The sequence below is a fragment of the Sphaerodactylus townsendi genome, linkage group LG04 (genome assembly GCF_021028975.2).
Source record: "Sphaerodactylus townsendi isolate TG3544 linkage group LG04, MPM_Stown_v2.3, whole genome shotgun sequence".
Taxonomy (NCBI): Eukaryota; Metazoa; Chordata; class Lepidosauria; order Squamata; family Sphaerodactylidae; genus Sphaerodactylus; species Sphaerodactylus townsendi.
Genome location: NC_059428.1, coordinates 73,975,136 through 73,997,497, shown reverse-complemented (window position 1 = coordinate 73,997,497; position 22,362 = coordinate 73,975,136). Strand labels below are relative to the sequence as shown.

Genomic DNA, 22,362 nt, shown 5'->3' with positions numbered 1-22,362 from the left:
AGAATGCACACCAATAGATCAGCCATTTATATAAAACACAAAGCACACAATTCATTGAGCACAACTCCCATATAACCTTCAATTGTTTCAGTGGGCCTTGAACGAGTTCAAGTGGACCTCAGGTGGATAAAACTGAAAGTTGTTAACCTATTTATGACCTGGGCCTTAACAAATCAGCTAAGTAAGTGTCTCCCGGTTCCTGTTTTCAGCATACATGCAGCTATGTTTAAGTCTCAAAAATAGGCAAATTTTGATTCACATCCTCAAAAGGAGTTTTAATGGGCCACTGCTTCCAGCTACTAATTCTGACTCTGTCACAGTGACTCTTTAACACACTGTTCATCAATGTGAAATACTTTTTGCAGTACTGGTGGTCCAAAAATAGCAGCGGGGAAAAAACCAGGCAGGAAGTAGCAGGGAGGGTACAGAGTACACAGGTGCAGGGACTGACAAACACTTCAACTGGATTTGAATCAAGACAAGAACAAATATCTGGCAAATATCCAGAAGAAACATATCATGTACACACACACACACACACACACACACAAGTCAAAGATCAAATAGTCAGATAAAAGTTAGGCATTATGAATTCATAATTCCCATAGCTTATTACACTGAATACGAAAAAAGGTTTTCTTTTTCTATCAGAAAACTGATGAAAACTGTTTCTCCAATTGTTTACCACAGTTCTGTTGCTTGTTGAGAGTTTGCTTGAAAAATAAGCTTCAATCAAGACAGGATTTCTCCAACCCAGGCAAAAAGTACATAGAATAAGATAACATTTCCATTTCTTGCCCAGTTTGGGGATTCCCTGTGCTTTTCCCTGCTTAGAAATCAAGTCTTCACAAATATCGTACAATCACATGACAAGCAGCCTGCTGCATTTGAGTTGTGCAAGCTTTTTCATTTCATTACAACCTCTCTGAATAAAACAAATTCTGCCTTTTACTGTAGAACTTGCAAGTCTGATGCCACAAATTCTTGTCTGCATCTTCTCACTTCAGTCCAACCGTGGTAACACAGACATTAAACACGACCTTGCATTCCATACCAAGAATGAAAACAGTCTCCTTCAAGTATTTTGTTGCCTTGTGAAGACATGCCCACATAGCACTGATCATATTTTGAAACACAGAATATTAACTCTGCTTAATTATATGTCAGCAGGAAACCCTTATTTATATTTAAGCTGTTTATCTTCTGCATATATGGCAACAGTATCTTCATCTAGTACCATTTTTATTCTAAAACCTTGTTAAAGAAATGCTGGCTAGCCATCTGAATGGTAAAACAGTCTTAATGATCACATTTCAGTGGCATAAACCTATATAGGTTAACCATGACTAATTCCAACTGCAATCAATACTACTGACTTCAGAAAAGTATAACTCTGCTCAGGAGGACACTGTTAGTCTGCAATCCTATAAATATTATACCTTACTTCCTGAGTAAACATAAAGGCTACACAGTACAATCTCATGTAATTTTGAATCCAATAAAATCAATGGGACTAAGTCACAATGTAACAATTGTTAGATTGTGTTCAATAAATGTACAATCTGATCTTCATGTGAAGGGAAGGACAGGTCCAATAATTCCATCTCACACTCATACAGGATGTTTCCACCCTTGTCTATTCCAGCCTACACAGAAAATCATGAGGGTCTTTGCTTAGCAAAATCTTTTTTTTTTAAGTAATGAAAAACAGCCTAAAATGAGATGTTGTTTGTTTGTTCGATTTATACCCTGCCCTTTCCCGACAAGTCAGGCTTAGGGTGGCTTCCAACAAAACACAACAATACAACAATTATATAAATACATTAAAATCCCAATAATAAAAACTGAAAGAAACAGAAGAGTGACAACACAACCAGGGGGCCCATCATAAGGGAGGGACACTGTTGATAAATAGGAATACTACAGAATAAACAGGAGGAAGGGGAGAGGAAATGAGGACAGTAAGATGGAAACTGTCACTGCCCTCAACCATAGGCCTGGCAGAACAACTCAATCTTGCAGGCCCTGCAGAACGTTATGTTTATGTTGTGAGCATTACAGCTGACCAGCAAGATTACAAAATGAGTGAAACAAAAGTACCTGTTAGAGAGAGGAGGAAAGAAAAAGTTTTGAAGAGATGCTTTGGACTCAATCACAATAGAATTCATAACCTTGCCAATTGTTAAAATTCTCACATATCCAGTTCTCACACATCTAATAGGACAGCTTCTATTTTGAACAATCTAATTTAGTGTTTCTCTAACTTCTGATTGCTGATGCATACTTTTTTCCTCAGAATTAAAATTCAAGGTCTTTAGGGATAAAAATTACTGCCTCTCAGAAAATGCCATTCCTTTGTTTCTTCATGACCACTAATGGTTGAAGAAAGAAAGTATGGAGCAGTAACCCAAGCCAAGATACAATAGGAACTAGGACCCCTAAGGTCACAAAGGAAAATCCTGGTGAGAATACGCACCCCTTGCAAAGTGGGGTGGGAATCACTGCTGCCATAAGCTGGCAGTACCCACACGGCAGCTAGAGCGGCCACAAGACAGCTGGAGCAGCTCCCACCCCACACAAGGTGTGTGTATGCAAGCTGAAACTGCAAGACAACAGCCCATGCAAGCACCCAGGAGCCGCTGCAGCTGTGGGTCAGCTTCCTGCTCTCCACACAATGTGGGTGGGCATGAGCTGAGCAGAAACTGAACCAAGTCTGCCCCTTCCCTCCACTGTGAGGGTGAGGAAAGTCTGGGCACAAGGCACTTTCCTGGGGCCATTTTTTCCTCTCAATCTGCCCTGATAGGAACTTGCACAGAATGCGTAGTTCTGCAGCACCTCAGGAGTCATTGAGCAGCCAATGATACTGAAGCGGAGATTCAGGGGAATTATTCCAACCTCCCTCCATATAGAAAGAAAGACAAGGTCACAAGAGTGACAAACAAAGACACAGCAGAATTACAGTGGCAACTCCAGCCCCTTGGAAACATGCATTTAAGAACAGCTTCCAGCTTAAACACACATGCAACACTACACTGGTTTTCCCCAGCATCAAATACCTTCATAGCTATACCAGCACGAGTACCACAAAAGTTACTATCCTTTCTAAAGGGCTGGGATTCCTAATGCTAGCCAAATAAAGCCATCCTACTATGGCATTTCAGAAGTTTATTAACAGGTTCTGATATTTCCTAAATTACACTCTCAAATACATTTCAGATTTTACTAAGAACTCATTGATATATTTTAGCAATATTTTTTTTACCAATCATTGATATATGTTTTACCAAAGTCACCAAACATTATTTAAATGGGCCTGCAAGGCAGCTGTTTAAATAATCTCACCACTGAACAGACTGACTAATATGCCACAATTTATCATGTTTGTGGGCCAAAAGTTCTCTAGTGTAATGTTGACAAGTCGTCTTGGCAACAAAGCAGCTTTACTAGGGCTCACAAAGTTTTTACTGATTTTCATTCTCCTTAGAAAAGATTGCTGACATTTGATTCCTATTATTTGGTTCATATTTTCAATGAAAAGGTTGTGCTTTCTGCCTTACGAGTAAAAAGATGCAAACGCTTAATGCAGTTCTTAAAGTGATTCCAAGAAATGATTTGCATTTTCAAATGCAGCAGAAATGTCTGGAAGTTTTTTAAAACTCACTCCTTTAAAAAAGTTTATTTTTGCCCCAGAGCCTACTGAACATTTGCATTGATGTCTCTGCAAAGTAGTCCTGAGCAGAGTCACACCTATTGACTTCAATGGGCTGAGGAGAGTATAGCTCTGCTTAGGACAGCACTGACACTAAACATTGCTGTAATGTGTTCTGAGCTACTGCATTTGAACAGCAGTTAAAATATCCCATCCAAAGCGCTTACTTGCTGACACAATAATTAACTGATTGTTAAGAATGCAACCAACTTAAAGAGAAAAACATTACCATTTCTTTAGTTACATCCAGAACAATTATCGCCGATATTTAGTATGCAAATGTAGGAATCAAAGAGTTAGAAAAATATGGTTGAACTGCCAGTAGACATCATAGCCTTTCTTTCAATAATATTAGCCATGCTCTGGACAGCCCCTCAACACAAAGACTGCTGCATCTGCACAGCATTTTGCTCGCTTGAATGAGACTCTGCCAAAATACAACAGTGCCATCCACATACTATAGCTTTAAAAACATTTTCCACTGCTATAAATCCATAGTAACCCTGCCTTTGTTAGAATAAGGAAAGAAGTGCAGACAGTTACAGGCATCCAGACTACTCCCCTCTTAGGCTTGTTCACATGTGCCAAGGATCATGCAAGTTGCCTTTAATGCAACTGTACAGATGCTTGGTCAAGCTGATTGTGCAAGTGGGTCACCAAGAGATTTATGTGAATCTTAACTATGCCAGCCAAATGGTCTACCGAAGACAAAGTGGCGGTAAAATCCACCTGAACCATTGTAGTTACTTGCTCATGATGTCCATGCAGTCAACCAAGTGGCCACATGTATAAAGTAGACTTGCACAGTTCATGAAAGGCACCTGTGTACCTTTTCATTTGAAAACCAATGAAACACCATATTTTTCCATAGACTTTATACTATTACAAGTACCCTCCAATGGAGAACATAATACCCTACCCCCAAAACTATCTCCTACTTGAAATATTTGTCCCTAGTTCTGTAAGGAGGATGAATGGCAGCAGCCCACTGTCTTTGCTTTGTCTTGTGGACAATGGGAGAAAGAGGGTTGGAGAAAAGCTAATGATTCTTATCAGTAGTTTTTGATTTAACATAACAATGTAAGAACTTCAGCATGAGGTGGTCCCACAATGCAGATCAGTTTATCCCTATAATTGGAGCCAAGTGAGCAGGGCCAGCCCAAGGGCCAGATGCACACAGATGCTGTAGCCTGGGTACATGTGAGGCTGTCAAGTCCCAAGCTATCACACCTGGGCCTGGGTGTACATGGATAGAAGTTATCGTTAGCGGCTACCCTCGATCCAAGTGGGTGGAGAGCCTAGGGGTGGCAGAGCTGGGGGCCACCTGTTCCTCTTTTTTTCCATCCTTCCTTCATGGGGTTATGGGTGGAAAACAGAGGTGGCAACCTCTAGGTGGCACCTGGAAATCTCAGGCAATTAAAAGTTGATTTCTAGATAACCAAGATCAGTTCCCCTGAAGAAAATGGCTGCTTTGGAGGGCGGACTCTATGATAACCTGCTGAGGTACTTCACCCCAAACCCTGCCCTCCCCAGATCCCCCCCAAAAAATTTTCCAGTATTTCCCAACTCAGCGCTGACAACCTTAATGGAGATGGCAAGGTAGGTCACCTGGTCTCGGCCAGCAAAAACGTGGTTAATAGCACTGAGGCTACGGCTGCTTCCCAGGGTCAGCAGCTCTGAAACTCCCCACCCTTCTGGCACCCTAGGCAGAGCCTGCATCTCGGGATAAGAAGGATGTGTCTACAAATCTAATGGAATCCTCAGATTTGCATAAAAAGCTTAAAGCTGGTAGGAAATTACCGGTAGGAGGGTCTTAAGACCCTCCAGAAGTTTTTTTAAAGGCAATGTCTGCACAAGCACAGAGGAGGTGAGAGGGGGAAAACAAACAATGGCCAGGTGGCCTTTTCAGTTGCTATGGCTGAGTTACAAAGTCCCCATCAAGAGGAAAGAGTCAGGAGTAGGGGACAGGAGAGAGAATGGGAATGACACCAGGAGAAGAAGCAGCCCCAGGACACCCCAATCATCTGGCCAGTGGGGTCTTTGTGAGGATGACCTGATGCTGTCAGATGGCTGGGAAAGGAGAGGAGAATGCATGTTGGAGCTAGTGGATTGTAAGACAGAGCAAAAGAGGAGGAAGCAGTGGCATTTCCTCTCTTGTAAGCCTCCCTTGTTCCATCTAATTGCAGATTAACAGAGAACCCATTAGCTCAGAAATCAAACAAGTTAACGCAGCTTAGTTTGTACATACAGGAGAATGAATGTAGGGTAGACTGAACCACTTCAGATTGCAGACTGGTGTATAACTTGTAAACATTCTGTCCCCTAAAAAGTGTTATGCTGAAATCAAACTAACAAGCAGGGAGAAATCATCTAGATAACTCTCAAACTATTCTGCTAATACAGTATTATACTAGCAGAAAGAAATACTTGGTGGTTCTCTGAAAACTAATATCTCCCCCACCTGCCTCATACAGTGGCACAGTCCATTTGGATCACCTCATTCTGCACTGTGTGTAGATCTAGCCTCAGACAAAAATCACAAACAGCTGAATTATCACAGCTTTGCCCAGTTATAAGGTTCATAAGAAGGGGAAAAATAACTGTTAAGACAATAAAGAGCAGATAAAAAATATCCCACTTTCAGTGGCAAAAGCTGGGGGGGGGGGGTTGTTCCCTTATTCACATCAGACATTTATGCTAATAGGCACACTCTCCATCAGGGTCCCAAAGGACCCCAAAAGGCTATGCACTTTCCACTCCATTTCATTTATCAGCAGCTGTTTCAAAGAACCAAAGGTGAGAAGAGACGGTAAACCTTTGCAAAGAAGCCTTGAAACCACTCTGATTTTAGCGAATAGAGACCCTGTCCCACACTTTAAAAGGTCACAGTTACCAGAGTGGCTTTAAAACATTTACTAGCCAAAAAGTTGTTTGAACAACAATTGTCTTTCACAGCTTAGTTCAGAATAGTCCTATTACATTCTCGCTGGAGCCAGTGCGACCATTTCTTAATTGGGAAAGAACTGCTAAAAGTTTGGCTTCTGAGTTTTCAATTTTTTTTTAAGTTTGTGACAAACCGGGGCAGATAGTCAGTTAACGTCTTAGGAAGTTTCCCAGTGGGCCACCCAAGGCAAACAAAGCCAAGCCCCAGCTACACTTCCAGTGCCTCATGGACCACTTCCACAGCAGTAATGACTGGTACCCATTCACCAGCTGCTGCCTCTCATACCATGCCAGTTTGCAACAGGGAGCAAGGGGTGATCCAATGTCCATTCTTGGCACCAATGACCAGGTCTAAGTCAAGTAGCCCCTGCAGTGCTGGCTATTACCACCACAGGAGCTGCTCAGCTTGGCTTGCTCCAGAGCCATTTGAACTTTCCAGTAGGCTCCTGTAAACAGGATGCAGACAGCCGATGCACAGAAAAAAATCCACATAGCAACTTCAAAGTAATTTGACAGTCTTAAATCATGAAGAGGCGGGATAGGTTACTTTTGCTAAACTTTGTCACCCTGCAGTCATAATGTTTTGTAATACAAACCACATGAACCAAGGCTGTACATGGGGAGTTTTTGTGCCCCTGCTAGTAAACTCTCCTGCTAGTAGCAACCAATTACATGGAGAGGAAGTAGAAAAAACTGATGGACCTGATTCATGAAATAAATGTTACTAAATGTTCAGTAGCTAAGGGAAGTGGAAGGCTCAAAAACACAACTAGAAAACCTGCAGTACAGTAAATTATTTGAACCCAGTTCACAGGGTCATCCTAAGAAACAGCGTTTTCAACATTAAAAAAAACCTTTACCTCCATCTCCTTTGACTCAAAAGCTGACTAGGTATTCACTACTCTCCTTCCTCTCCCATTTCAATACCTTTGGCTCCAGCTCCCCTTGTCAAATGCCAGTTCTTCCCTTCACCTGGCAGCTCTCGAAGGAATTGTGTGACCTGCCCTCCATCAGCTGCATCAGCAAGGGGACTAGACACAGGAACTGCCTTCCTTTTAACTCAACAGCACTTTTGAGTTTTCAGGGCTCACAGGGAGCACGCAGCACACTCTGAAGCGCAAGCAGTGACTAAAACTAAAGGAAGCTGCAAAACCAGCAGTCGCAAAGAAGAAACAGAGCATCAGGTCTCTAGGTTCAGAACAAAAAAAATCATAGGACTTGCTCCTCTACTGTGTAAACTGCTACTCAGAATGAAAATTCATTTCCATGGCTGAGTTAAGAGCCTCCTACACCTTATTCTGTGCCCAAATCTGTCACATCAACTGCACTGTAAAAGCTTTAATTTGGCAGTAAAACTGGGTAGACATTTGTGGTCAACACATCAAAAATGATGGGGAAAGGGTAGCTACACATAATTCAATTTCATAACAAAATTTCATGAACCCTAATGGTTAATCGTTTTTAAAGTTAGGCATTTTGGCATAAGGTGTCCCCTTTTGGTGCTACAGAAGGCCACAAGCTTAGGAATGGAAATTCAGCACTCAGTATTTTTAATGCTGGAATTCTACTCCTATCTAAAACAAAGCAACACATTTAGAAACTCAGAAAGTGAGGTCTTCTTCTACATATTGCTGTACAGCAAGATACAGATCTCCATAAAACAATATCTCTCTACCCACCCTAAACTACAACAGGGCACATAAAACAGTCAGTAGATCAGACTAGGGGTCAGACTAGGATCTGGGAAACCCAGGCTCAAATCCCCACCGCGCCATGGAGCTTACTGGGTGACCTTAGGCCAGTCACAAACTCTCAACTAATCAAACCTCCAGGAAAAAATGGAGAATGATGCAGAACACTTTGCGCTCCCACTGGGGAGAAAAAAACAGGCTGTAAATGAAATAGTTAAGTAATTCATGTCATAGGAGCATGTAAGGTAAGTAGTTAAATTCTCCATCGCTCATTTTCTTTTTGTACCAGCCTGTGACATTAGCCCAAAGTTTTCTCAGAGAAGCTACATTAAGAGCACACACAACTTTTCAGTCATAAAAAAGCAGCATGGAATGTGTTCATTTTCTCTCTGCCATAGATGTGTGTCATAAAAATATACAAAAAAGGCAGCACAATGTCCCATTTCCCTAAAAAAAACATTATGAGAAAATGTATTTTTGCTTACTGTGGTACAAAAGTAATAATTTATTGCGATTCACTTCTTAGTAGCCTTTTAAGTTTAATGGCTTTAAATTATGTGTTGTGACGTTGCCATGCTCTGCTCCAAACTACTACAGAAGGCACACAGACACTTCAAAAAAGCATCTAAACATTTGCTTACATCTATCATTGTCATTTTGCCCAGGAATGGTATCCTCCAATGTGACAGACTTGGGCTTCTTTTCATTATTTCCTTTCAAGTTTTCCCAGTCTGCTTGGTTGAATCTGTAGACCTCCGGGTCTTTGGTTGCTATGTGGCCTTCTCTCTCTTTCATCTCCAACTCTGAGAAGCGCATCATTGCACGCTAGAAAGAGAATTGATATGAACAAAAAAATCTCACAATAAGAGCTACTTCATTTACCTTACCTTTTCCAAAAGAAAAAATCTTCTCAAAACCAAGATTTAATACACATACAATTATATAAAAAGTTTAAAAAACATCACATATTTAGTATTCAGGGCATATTGTTTCTATATACAAATATACAGTTCTTTGATATAAAAATGAATGTCGAATATAGTTTTTTTTAAATAAAAGCATTGTCTTTTAGGAGGTATAACAAACAAAAACAAAGACTGCACAATGATTAAAAGACGACCATGGCCCACAACTTCCCTTTGTGTACTTGGAAATGAAATTTTAACTCAAAGGTTTATGCAAGATTCTAGTAATAAAAATTTGAAGAACTGACCTCACAGTAAGCAGCAGGTAGACATAAAATACTGTCCTCTTGTAATCCTTCCATCTATGTAATTAAAATGGGCACTCAATGGATCATTTAGATAATTTCATCCATTTTTATAAGCATCAACTAATTCTTTTCTTAACAACGCAAAACAATTTGGCTTAACTCAAAAGTAACCTACAATACTTTGCCATCATCCTACAATTCACTACAACTTCTACTCCTTCATGCTACATTTTTGCTTGGTAAAGAAGTTCCATTTAACCCACTAATATATGACTGCTACTGCTCTTTATAAAATGTCATCTCTGGCTCTTTAATCAGAACATTTGCCATTACTATTACAGCGCTAGCCAAATACAGGCTAGCTCTAGCCACCTGGCTCCAGCTAGGCTAGCTCTAGTAAAACATATCATGCATTCGTCAGATCCCCTTCATTACTACGATGTATACTATGCTCATGAGATTAAATAATTCAGAATACAGACTACTACATATTATAACTAATGTCTAGTACTGTTCAAATATCCCTGGCTTCATAACTGAACCTAAATATATGCAAATTTAATTTTACTACATGTGTTAAAATACTCTTAAAATTGTAATACATACATATATTCCCCAGCCTGTGTAATATACAAAATTTCATTCTCAACTGTAATCTTATAATTAAAAAAAAAAAGCTTTTGTAGTTAAATCTCATAGACTCACCTGCAGAGCCCGCTGCTCTCGGCTGAGTTGACTAGAGTCCGCATACAGTTCAGTTGTAACACACTTGAATCGGTCACCTACATAACCAGCAGAGTTTGCAATTCTCTTTGCCAGTTTAGATGGCTTAGGTTTCAGGAGTTTGCCCTCAGATTCTATGCTCTCAGTCCCCTCTTTGGCATATGTCTGATTTACTTCAAGACTTGACTGAGCATTTCCCATACAAAGCTGCTTAGTATCATCTGGCATCTTGCAAAAAGACATAGACAAGCCATCATTCCCATGAGCAGTGTCCAAGTACAAAGAGGACGGGGGAACCGCTAACCTCTCTCTGTTTTGGCTCACTGAAAGGTCCTCTTTCCTTAAGGTGAACAGCGACGGGAGTGGGCTCTGAGTGTGTTTAAAGTTGTACTCTTCATGGAAATTATTTCTTCCACATTCTTCTCTAGTTAGAATAAAATCTCTGTGCTGAAAAGCTGGGTCCACCTTGTGCTTTGCAGGGTCGTTAGCATGATTACTGTTTTCAATAGGGAAGCTGGGTTTTGTTAAATTTGTTTCATTTTTCGTATCTTGCTCATCTCTGAGTTCAGCAAGCATGTGCTTGTCACTTTTGGCAGTATTTTTATTATGACTTAAACTTTGGTGGGATTTCACATTTCTGTCTGTAGGTACTTCAAAGTGTAGCTTTGTACTGGTTTCCAGCATCTCTGGTACTCTGCTCCTTAAAGCAGGATCCTCGTAACGGAGCCGTTCATGGGATCTAGATCTCCGTTCTGATTTTTCATCCTTCAGCTCCAAAGTTGTATGTGGCAACAACACAGGAGGTACCATTCCCATGCCTAATGCATCCTGATAGGTCATAAACTCACCTCTGCTTGTTGGCAGGCTGTACGGAATGGTAGGTTTAGGAGCCAGGTGCCCAGGGAAAAGACTGCTGCTGGGTAACAAAACTGGATGAGGATACACAGGTCCTTTTCCCTGCAGGGACAAAGGGCCTATAGCTAAGCCTTCTGGAACCGGGTACGGGAGATAGCTTCTGGGATAGGGTAATGGTGGAGATCGGAATGCATCGTTTGGAGGGAAAAATATGGAACCTGGTGCAAGGGTGCTCTCATTTACTTTGAAAATAGGTTCTTGATTGTTGCATTTAACTGTCTTATTACCATGCTTTGAAGATGATGGCGTTACAGGTTGTCCTACGTGCTGTATAACAGTTGCAGTGGTTTCCACAGAACTATTAGTCTTGGGGCAATCTACATTAGCATTTGGAGCTGGAGAAGCCGATGCTGGCCGGCCTCCACTTGACACAGGTCCTGAAATATTATTAATGACAGCTTCTGTACCTCCCATTCTAGGGCAAGAAGAACTTCGCTGCTGTGGCGTCACCCAGTCTAACGCCTTGTTTTTCAACTGTATGTTTTTCCCAGCATTATCTTCGTTTGGACCTGGACCAGGAACAACCCAGGAGGAAGGTGCAGTACTAATTATTTCAGGTCTATAGATAGGACAGACATTCCCAGGAGAAATAGTTTCTTTTGGAAGATCACCTCCAGGTAAAACCGATCCACTACCAGCCCTGCTATGAACTAATACAGTTGGAGCCATTTTCTTAACATGATCAGATTTGGTTGTCTCAGCATCAACAACTTTTGATGACAAATCCAGAGGTTTGTCTATAACATCTTTGGTAACAGTTTGTTGTTTTTCTAATAATGGGGGAGATCTGCTATCTTTTCTGTCATGACCTGTTTTCCTTGCATGTATGGTAGGCTGCTGAGAAATTTCCCCTGTATCGTGAGTTTTGGGAGCTTTTCCACTGGAGGCTCTTGAAGGAGGAAATTCATTGCTTACATTCCCGTATGGCTTTGGGAGAGTAACTGAAGAAGGAGATGTTGGAATGCTGGAAAAGTGTTTGTGGAACTCTGAATAGGCATCACCAACCTGTGTTGGGAGGTGGACTCTTGGTGAATGAGGCAGCAGGATAGCAGGGTCTGTTGGCAAATTGCTAGCAGCTGGCTTAGCGGATGGGACTCTGGGTGGTTTGGTGTTCTGGATATGCGCATAGGCATGAGAGTCAATGGGATTCACAGGGCTGACTCCAATCTTCCAAGACAAACTTTTATCTGAACAATGCCCTAAAGGAGGAATTGCCTGAGATGCTGATGCGGCTGAGATCCTCATTGGTGAAGATAATGATGACGGAATGTGGGGAGCAACATAATGGGAAGGTGGCAAGTATAAAAAACGTTCACCATTTGTACATACAGGTGAGTAAGCCAGATGCTGTGGCAAGCTGTAACTGGACGGCTGAGGTAGCAAGGCTTTATACATGTTCAATGGATACTTATTTGGTGATTCAAGAAAAGGATAAATAGCACCCTCCATATAAGGATGTACCCAGGGTAGCCTTAAGTAACTAGCACCATTGACATTGAGAGGACTTTGTTTGTCACTTGAGCTTCTGTCCAGGCCTAGGGTCTCCCCAGCCGCAACAGAACTCTTTTGTATTCCAGGTGGCGTTTTGTATATCGCGCTGAAGCCATTTGGAGGCTTTCCAGCTGCATTTTCTATTCCTTCAGTGGGATTAGACTTGAATTGTATCTCTGAATTTCTCTCAGGAGCAAATCCAAGACCAGCAATAGCACTTGTAGCATCCCGGGGCTTGTCTGAGCCAAGTCCGCACAAACTGGAATAGACAATACTGCCGGGAACTCTAAGCCCTTCTCGCATCATTCCAGACCGGTCCATGCCCAGGGCGGCCAGGGTGTCGATACGATGCACTGCTGTCGCATCCACCTTTGTAAAAGAAGACAGGTATTACTTTGGCATTTCATCAAAATTCCATTCAAGCCTAAAGATCCGTTTTTTTAACTGATCGGAAACTACAGGAAGCAAATACTTTTTATTGTTAAAAGCAAATGTGGGCAGATTAAACTAGAAAATGCAGAGGAGTAAAGTAAATCAAACATGTAAAGATTATAGGCGTCACACTTGGGTCTAAGGAGCCTGTCTATCATCTGGCAAGCTCAATTAACAAAAATAAAGATTAGATAAAAAGAAAAGTTCACTAGCATCTAAATAGGCTTCAAGATCCTTTTCAGTTTAGCAAATAGCTACAAGTCAGGAGAGAACAGGTACCCCAGCTCTGGGAAGAAGCAAACCATACCACAGCACTGGCAGGCAAGGGACAGCAGCCTTTTCAGGAATTAGGAAGGTAACAGTCTTAGAGGAAATCCTGTTAAATTCAACAATCCCCAAACCAGGGCCCTACAAGTACTCTATTCTCCCAGTGTATCTGCCTGCCACATTACCAGCCCTCTGCCCTCCCTGCCATATAATTTGGTAGAGGTGCTGAAACCCACAGTTCCTCTGCCTAAGGGTTTAGAGCAGGGGTCGGCAACCTTTACCACCCAAAGAGCCATTTGGACCTGTTTTCCATGGCCCCAAAGATAGACCGAGCCAGAGAGACGGATTCCGCATAGAGCCGCCTCTGGTTTGGCCCCTCCACTCACCTTTCCTTCCAGCGCTGGGAGGCGGAGGCCACGGGCAGGGAAACCCACTCTGCCTGACGGAGCAGGCAGCCACCTGCTCTGTGGGGCAGAGGGGGGATGGCGTCTGTGGCCTGCCTGGTGCTGCCACCTCTCACACTGCGGGAGGCAGCGGCACCGGGTAGGGAAACCCCTTCTGCCCACCGGCTCCATGGGGCAGAGGGGGGATGGCAGGGGTCAGAGGGCAGCATGGGCGTGTCCCTCCAGCCCTCCAGAAGGAGAGGTGAGTGGAGGGGATGCAAAAAGAGGCGCTGTCACGCACAAAGCCACCTCCGGTTTGGCCCCTCCACTCACCTTTCCTTCCAGCACTGCTCTGGAGGGCTGGAGGGACATGCCCACGCTACCTTCCAACCTCCAGGCCATGCGGAGCCGCAGTATGAGGTTGAAAGAGCCGCATGCGGGTTGCAGACCCCTGGTTTAGAGTGTGGCTAGCACAGGATCATCAGCACCACTACAGAACAGCCCATTAGAAAGAGAAAGCAAATCCAGTTTCCGGTACCAAGACTGATCATCCTGGAGATTCTTATGTCCCCTTTGGAAATTAGAACCAGGTCTAGAAATTGCACCCCCATGTTATCATATTTACAGCCCTTCCTTCTTTCAGAGAGTTCAGTGTGGCATACGCGGGGGTTTCTGGACAGCCCCTCGTCCAGGCACTGGAACTAGAGCAAAGGCTCTCAGACTGTTCCATCAGCCCAAGGCGGCTGTCAGACACTGTTGAGACCTCCAGTCTGGGGAGTGTAACTGAAATATGCCGTGCAACATTGCTGGTATATATAACAAAGTATAAGCGCTTCAGAGACTTACTGTGAATAAAACGAATAGGAAGAGTTTAACCATGCCATGAAAGGATACAATGTAAACCTACTACCTGAAAACAGGCATCAACAACTAAAGCTTTTATTAGTCTCAATTGTACTTAAAGGCTCTTGAAGCATTATTTGAAACCGAAGACATAATACTAAAACTGAGTGAAAGCATGTTATTGTAAAACTGAACTATCAGTTTCTTACCACACTGTGGTTCAGGTGATTTTCTTCCCTTAATTCCAGTCTGCTTTTCAAGGCATCTCCATCATTAACCGGGATTTTCCTATGTTTAAGAGATATTTAATATTTTTTGTCATTAGGGATTGTATAGTTTGATTTGAAGAAAAAAAACCATTAGTTACATTGTTTTATCTGCACGCTACTGAACAAGAACTGATAACCTCTAAACAACAATATATTACCGGACAGTAGATCTGGTGTAAAACATTTTTAATGTTATTAGTCATTAGCGATATTTCAAAACTTTGTCCTAAAGTAGATGACCTAATACTAAAGTACTCTTGACTCTTAGGAACAGTCAAATCTATTAATGCACCTTTTATGCACCATTTATATAAAAATGGAGGGAGGAAAAATTAAAATACACTTCAAATATCAAACAAATGTCAGCTGTTTGGTGCTGAAGGGAGAGCCACACATCTGTGCCTTAGCAGTGTTGCAGCTCAGGGACTTGTTATCACAGAAAACACTGACAAGGGCCAACTTTCACATCCCAAGTACATAACTGCTAACATACAGCAGAAGGAAAGTTTCATCAATACCTAGAAGGGCCAGTTCTAATCCTGTAGTACTTAAAGTGGATCTCTCCTTTTTAAAGATAAAAGTAATGCCCATGTTTTTGCCTTTTTTAGCCTATTATTGTTAACATAAAGGAATATCAGTGCAACCACTGTTGTGCATTCAGTTACTCCCACACTTCCTAGGCCACATCAAGCACCATTTCAGATTGTGTCAAGCATTTCTTCCTACCTATCTCTGGGGGTCTATTCAGGGGGGCGGGGGAAGGTAACACCTGTAGTAAATAAGAGGGCTCTAACAAGCTGAAACTGAATCCCAACAAAATGGTGGTGCTAGTGGTGAAACAAATATTTGACCCAGGAAATGGGTTATCTCCTGCTCTTGGATTGGGTTGCACTCTGCCTAAAAGAGCAGGTTCGCAGTTTGGAGGTGCTCCTGGACCCAGACCTCCTGTTGGATAAACTGATAAAATGGTCTATAAGCACCTTTTAACAACCGGTTCTGCTGAAGTGCAAACCTGCTGAATCCCACCACTGCCTGTATGGCCCAGAACCAACATACCTTAACAACATACCTTAAGGGCTACCTCCTTCCATATGAACCTATCATTCAGTCCAGCCATCTTCAGTCCACCTATCATTCAGTCCAGCCATCTTCAGTCCAGCCATCATCTGCTTTGGCTACCACCCACCCTCTGAGACTAGACAAGCAGTGACCTCCCTGTTGCACCAAAACTGTGGAACTCCCTCCCCAGGGAGATTTATCTATCTTCCTCTATTGTTGTCTTCCACCATATGAAGACTTGTTTTGCTTGGCATACTTTCAGTAAAAGTAATTGGCCCTCCCTCCTCCCTGGTTCTGGTATTGTTTATTTATGTGCATTTTACTGAATTACTTTATAATTTTAAATGCTGTTTTTAATTGTTACAATATTTACTGTTTGTATGTGTTGCTGGCTTTGGGATGCTGATTGGGTAGAAATGTGGCATTAAGATGCTTTAAATGAAAAAAAGTATATAAAAACTGGCAGGTTTTTTTTTTTACAAAAACAACGAAGTGTCCACCAGCAACCTGAGGAAAGCATAATAGGCCTGAGGGAAAATGGCACTGCATGATGGGGAATCAGGGTGCATCTGCCAGAGGGACATGGGGGGGTGTCAATTGACCCTGGGCGTCACCCATTAGATCACATGGGGGTGCAAAATCATGCCCCTGTCCAGGCCAGGAGCCTGCCGTGGACCCCACCAGGCACCCCTTCGCCTGACCCACCAGGCTACCCAGGACCACCACCGCCATCCTCCTCCGCCATCTGAAGGAGCAGCCTGGCAGGGCCGGGCTGAGGGGCGCCCGTTGGGCATGCAGCAGGCTCCTGGCCTGGCTGCTCCTTCAACCGGCGAAGGAGCCTGGGCAGCCTGGCGGGGCCGGGCCTGGCATCAATGTCTCTTACACTGGCACTTATGTGGGTGTTGGGGAGCCACATGGCAGCACAACATCTGGGCACCAATGCAGCTGCAGCACCAGTGTCTCTCTAAGCAGGAGCCCAACTAGCACCAAAGGGAGAGTGCCCATGGATGGAGCCAGCTTTGCTTGATTTCCTGAGCACCTTTGGTGCAGGAATGCCCCCATTCGCCAGTTACACTGGCAAAAAGATAGATGCAGTATGGGGGGTTTCACAGAGATCGGAGGAGCATCACTTTTAGCCAGCTGGTCACAGTGCAGCAAGCCTCTTAGGATCCCTCCTGCTTTCCTGGTCATCATCAAAACATTAAATCAAGAAACCGAATATAGCCATCACGTTCCATGTCTTCCTTCCTCTAAATCACATTTCCTCATAAAACCCCTTTCCTGGTCAGAAGGTAGGGACATAGGAAAAATAATAAACTATGAAACCCCTAACAACCACAGAACACAAGAGTTTAACTCTGCATAAGATTAACTATTTACCTGTCATCATTAATTCCACACATGCGGATCCTTTCATTGCTCATCCAGCTGTGAACATTGCCATAAAGGGGAGTTGCAGAAAGCATGACGTCACCTTAGAACAGAGACCCTTCTTCACATGTATTTATAGTCTACTGGGGGGGGGGGAAAAAGCAAGAAAGAATGAGTTCCAAAGAGCAACCTAAGAGGAAGAGCAGAAATGACAATGAGGCAATCATTCTCATTTGGGATAATACAGGATTGGCACAGGGTAAGTGTGGTCTGGTTAAAACAGTAAATAGGAGACAATGCAATAAAATAAGCAAATTGTGGGCATTTGTAAGTCAAACAAGAAAGACCTTCTCCCTAGTGCCATCCTCAAAATTACGGTACATTCCACAATATAGACAACCTTTGTGCTTAATTTTTTTCAGTTTCATTACAAATAGCACCATTGATACTTTTGTACTAGGGCTTAGTAGTACTAGAACTGCAGCACTCAAACAAAAAGAATTGCAACTAATAATAATGAGTATACTTATCTACTATTTGTCTGATCACAGAAGAATTAAGCCTTCTTCACTTGTGTTATGGGCCTTAAGAGTGCTTAACTCCTACGGGTCTTAAAAGTGGTTACCCTAGACTTGAATGTGTACAGAATTATTTATTTTGATTTGATTTATATCCCATCCTTTCCCAGCAAAATTACAAAAGATAGCCTAATTAAAAGAAATCCAAAATATAAGAGATACTGCTACAGAAGTTTCTTTACAGCTTAAAATATAGTAGATGATAAAAACACTTAGGAGGTGTTTTTAAAAATGTATCACATAAGGAAAGTTTCTACCCTTCCCTATCTGTCTGTCTGTCTACCTACCTACCTACGTATGTATCTCACTCAGAGAAAAAGTTAGTATCCTAGCACATAAAGGGGTTAAACATGGAAAGGGGGCTGATGAGCTCCCCACCCCTTGATTTGATTAAGTAACCAAACCCCAGTGGCTTTGACTATTGGTGCTGTTGTTGCTGTGCTGCTGCTGCTGCTGCTGCTTTGAGTGCTTTGAGTAATTCAATGACGCCTGCTCACTCCAGGGAAAGAAATCATTAGCGGGCTCTCTGAAGAAGCATTTGCAGTCCGAATGGATCGGCGCTGTGTACAGCGGGGAAGGCAGGTGAAAGGCAACCGGATTTTCGCGTCCAGCCAACAGAAGGGGGGGGGGGGGAGAGATGCCTCGCCTGCCTTTATTCCCTCCCGAACGCGCCATCTCCACCCGCATTAAATTCTAGTTTGCTGCATGAGTGAAGTGTCAGGACAAGCTGCGTTTTATTAACACGATTATCGCGGCGCATGATTTATTCCAGTGCCGGATTTTAATTGCTCTTTGGAGGTTCAGTCGTTTCTTTTGACTGAGCTTCAGCCTGCATCCCGCTGTTAAATGCTGGGTTAATAAGTAGGGGGAGTCTTTAATGCGCAGCTCTTCCTCTCGCCCCCCCCCCCGCAATGACACACGGGGACGTTCATACACACACTCACAAAATCCCTCCCTAATGATTCAGCTTATATTACTAGACACATTAGGGCTTTAATCCTAAGCAAACTTACTAATGAGTAAATCATATTGAACAAACTGTTAATATTTCAGAGGAAAAAATGCTTTTCAGTATACTATACTGCTTTTCAGTATACTGCCCAAATACACGTGTAGCCGAACAAAGTTTACTGGGGAATTCAAAGGGAGAGACTTCCGAGTAGTCATGAGAATAGCCGCCCACTGGAATAAACGGGCTTCCAAGTTCCGGGAGCCGGGTGCCAATCCACCAGTTTCCCGCCTCTCATTTCACTAGCTTAACTTCAGTGAGACTACCCGAGACTAAATGGTACGGACACTGCAATTTTAGTCTGGCTGCCTCTGCTACACAAGGACGGCTACGTAATGTGTACATGCCTTTCTAATGAAAGCCTTCTAACTTCCCTGGTTCCAGGCTCCAAAATATGCAAATAATTAACCCTTTTGGCGTATTAATGGGGAGAGGAACATTCCAAATTGCTTCACACAAAGCTTCACACACGATCACAGATCTTCAGAAATAAACGTCAAGGAACTCCTGTGTTCTCCCAAGCATCTCTGTGTCGTCGCCACACACACCCCTCCCCCAACCCGCCCTTCCTTCGCGGATACTTAAAGAAGCCTTTTGTGCTCAACCCCACGTATGGAACAAATGTATATTAATGCTATGCCATATCCCACTCCCTCCCTGCACAGTAATAATGGCGTCTGCTCAAATTGCTGCGAGGAAAGGAAACTGCACCCTTTCCCCTACCTTAGTACCCCCCCCATCCCCACCCCCAGTATCTTTAGAGACTAGGAGGAAATATTCAAAAGGAGTTATTCTACTGGAGAGACAAGACGGGTTTTGCTGAGCAGATTTACAGTTTTCCAGATGCACAGCTCGTAATGTTTTCAAATGGAGCAGTCGCGGCCTGAGAGAGTGATTTAGAGTTTTACATACGGTTACTAGCGCCCAGGACGCTGCCTCATCTGTAAGGAATGGAGTGAACACAAAGTCCAGATAGAGCTGCCTGAAGGGATGGGGCACCCCTCCGTCTCCTCCCCTCCCCCTTTTAACATGTTCAGTATCTTGATTAGAGGAACGTGACTTCTTCTGGTTTCTTTGCTACAAGTGTATTCCTTGGCACTTTGGCATGTCTTTGCGAAAAACAAATGAAATACTTAAGTGTAAAAACTTCCAAAGGGTACTTGATGGTTCAACTGAAGGGACTCACTTCTGAGAGCGCGATGCACGAGAACCTTTGCTTTGAATGTAAAAGTTTGCAATCTGGAATGAGTGAAAGGTCAAAGGCAGATATTGCACAATTGGCAGAGATGTGATAGCCACTCAAGTGTTCCAATATCCCCTGCTTCCCCCCTCAAAAAATAACCATGGGAGGGGGTGAAAACTAGACCACCGTCTATTTGCAAGACAAGCATATCTCTTTGCTGTTCAACACCGCGAAACTTGCCTCGGGCAAAGGGGTTTGCACTGAGGGGCCCTGCTCGAGGCATGGAAAACTGGATCTGTTGTTGTGCTTGTGCAACCGAAGAGGTTGCAAAATGCTCTTTTGTGAATCTCGCCTGCACTCCGGTGACAAGGCGAAAGCGGGTGGGTGGGTGGGTGGGTGGAACACGGAAAGTAGGAAGTAAAAGAGTTTTGCGGAGACCCCCGATAAAAAAAACAGCTGGGCGTGTTCGGTGGACAAGCCGGTTCTGTGACTGCAAAACGCTTGCAATCTACAGCACAGCAAGTTTTTCAGAAAGGTGGGTGGTACGGGATGTTTGCTAGTTTCTGCTCGTTTTCAGGGTCGTGCTTAGCAGTGGGATAGATACATACGTTATTTATAATCGCCGCCGCCCTGATGAACTTTTTGTGAACTGTTTAAAAGTGGAGGTCTGTTGAACAAACAGCGGCGCCACTGCCAGCCATAATTTCATTGCAACAAGCAACAGACTTTAACTCTTCAGACTCCATTCGCTCAGTGTTTGTTCTTAAGACAATCGAGGAAAGGGGTTTCCAGGACAGTGGACATAAATGCTGCTTGTCACAATTCCCTGCTGTGCGGCAAACATTATAGACAACCCCAGTACAGTCATGGATCCGCCGCAGTTAAGAAGCAGCGCTTCTTTGGACTCCCAAGTGTATTGCATTTAAATATGGAACTAGCCTTAGTGACTTGAAAGTCTCACTGACTTAAACGACGCGCACAGACGTATCCAGAACCGTCCTGTTTTGTTCAGTGATTCCTCTCCTAACTGGTAGTACACTTTTGAGGACTGGGCACGTACTGCCTCCAGGCATGGATATGTATAGGAAAAACACCATAGTCTTTTCTCAAGTACAACCTTTTGGCATCCAGTCCCACTCAGTTGCTCGGGTTGGCTTTGAAAATGCAGCTTAACTTTTCATGACATCCACCTGTCTCTACACTTAGTGACGTGGAAGCAAGGCCTATTTATGTCAGTTCCTAAGTTGGGATATGAAAGGCCACAGCCTTAGGCCGGAAATTTAAGTCACTTCTTAGCCTTTCCGCCTCCTCCTACTCCAAAGCATGTTGGGAGGGGTCACTGCTTCTCTCCACCACCATTTTTCCTAGTTTCCTTCTGCAAGTTCTAAGTATAGCCTGTTATATATTATCTTTGGCCATCCGGCTGAGCATTATATGGACAGTTTGCAGGGAGACGAGGAGCGGAAGAGAAGGAGGCGTCAGAAAATAAATAACTTTGTATACGCGTCTTTACCAGCATCTAGCGGCCATTCGAGACCTAAAGAAAAAAGAAAGAAACTCCCACCCCACCCTCTTTTCTTTCTCCCTCCACCCCCTCGCAAAGCCTCTGCTAGCCTGCAGAGGCTTCCCAGCAGCGTGCGTAAACTAAGAGCAGAACGAGCTGCAGCAGTTTCCGTTCCTCCTACCAGATGGAGCTGGAAAGCCCCACGGGGGGGGGGGGAGGGGGAACCACGCAGCGCCTCCGCAAGAGCGAGGCTCGCTGCGCCAGAGCGTGTGACCCAAGGCAGCGAAAGGCGGGCTCGCGAGTGCCAAATAGGCCACGGAATTTCCTTCCCGGGGGTGTCTGGCTGACAAACCCGTCAAGCGCTCTGGCGAGGCTGAGATGCACGCCCGGGGTTTCGCTGCTGGGGGCGCGGGGCGGGAAGCGACACATGCACCACGGCGAGCGAGGGAGCGAACGAGCGCAAGCGGCGAACGACTCGATCCCTGCCCTTCCCCCCACCGCCGAGCCGCGCTCGCCTGGCGGCTGCCTGAACACCCGGTCCTCGCAGCACAAGTTCCGCGCCGCTGTGCGGCAGACAGACAGGCACCCTGCGCGATCGATGGAGGGCCCCCCCGTCTTTCTCGATTCCTTCCAAAAGGGAAACGTTTGCATGCATCTCCTCGCAACATCAACAGGCTTTTGGCAGCCACTGACGCCAGCGGCGGAGGGCGCGAAGCGAAGTTTTGCTAGCACACTCTTGCCTTTGCAAACTAGAAAAACCTGATGCCCGCGGCCAGGGG

The 22,362-nt window shown here is 43.9% G+C and overlaps 1 protein-coding gene across 7 annotated transcripts in view; it reads right to left on the bottom strand.

Moving 5' to 3' along the window:
* The window catches only part of BCOR (BCL6 corepressor), a 100,055-nt gene that overhangs the window by 35,025 nt on the left and 42,668 nt on the right, over nt 1-22,362 (bottom strand). For 4 of the 7 annotated variants that reach the window (XM_048493023.1, XM_048493028.1, XM_048493029.1 and 1 more), the window contains exons 2-6: nt 17,319-17,449; nt 14,820-14,898; nt 10,262-13,054; nt 9,557-9,610; nt 8,985-9,168 (exon numbers count right to left, since the gene is read on the bottom strand). In XM_048493023.1, the coding sequence (XP_048348980.1) occupies nt 8,985-9,168; nt 9,557-9,610; nt 10,262-13,054; nt 14,820-14,898; nt 17,319-17,404 (3,196 nt within the window). In that variant the 5' untranslated portion in view covers nt 17,405-17,449. Of the gene's footprint in view, nt 1-8,984; nt 9,169-9,556; nt 9,611-10,261; nt 13,055-14,819; nt 14,899-17,318; nt 17,453-22,362 lie in introns of all 7 variants that reach the window. The other 3 variants (XM_048493025.1, XM_048493024.1, XM_048493027.1) reach the window with 2 other exon arrangements.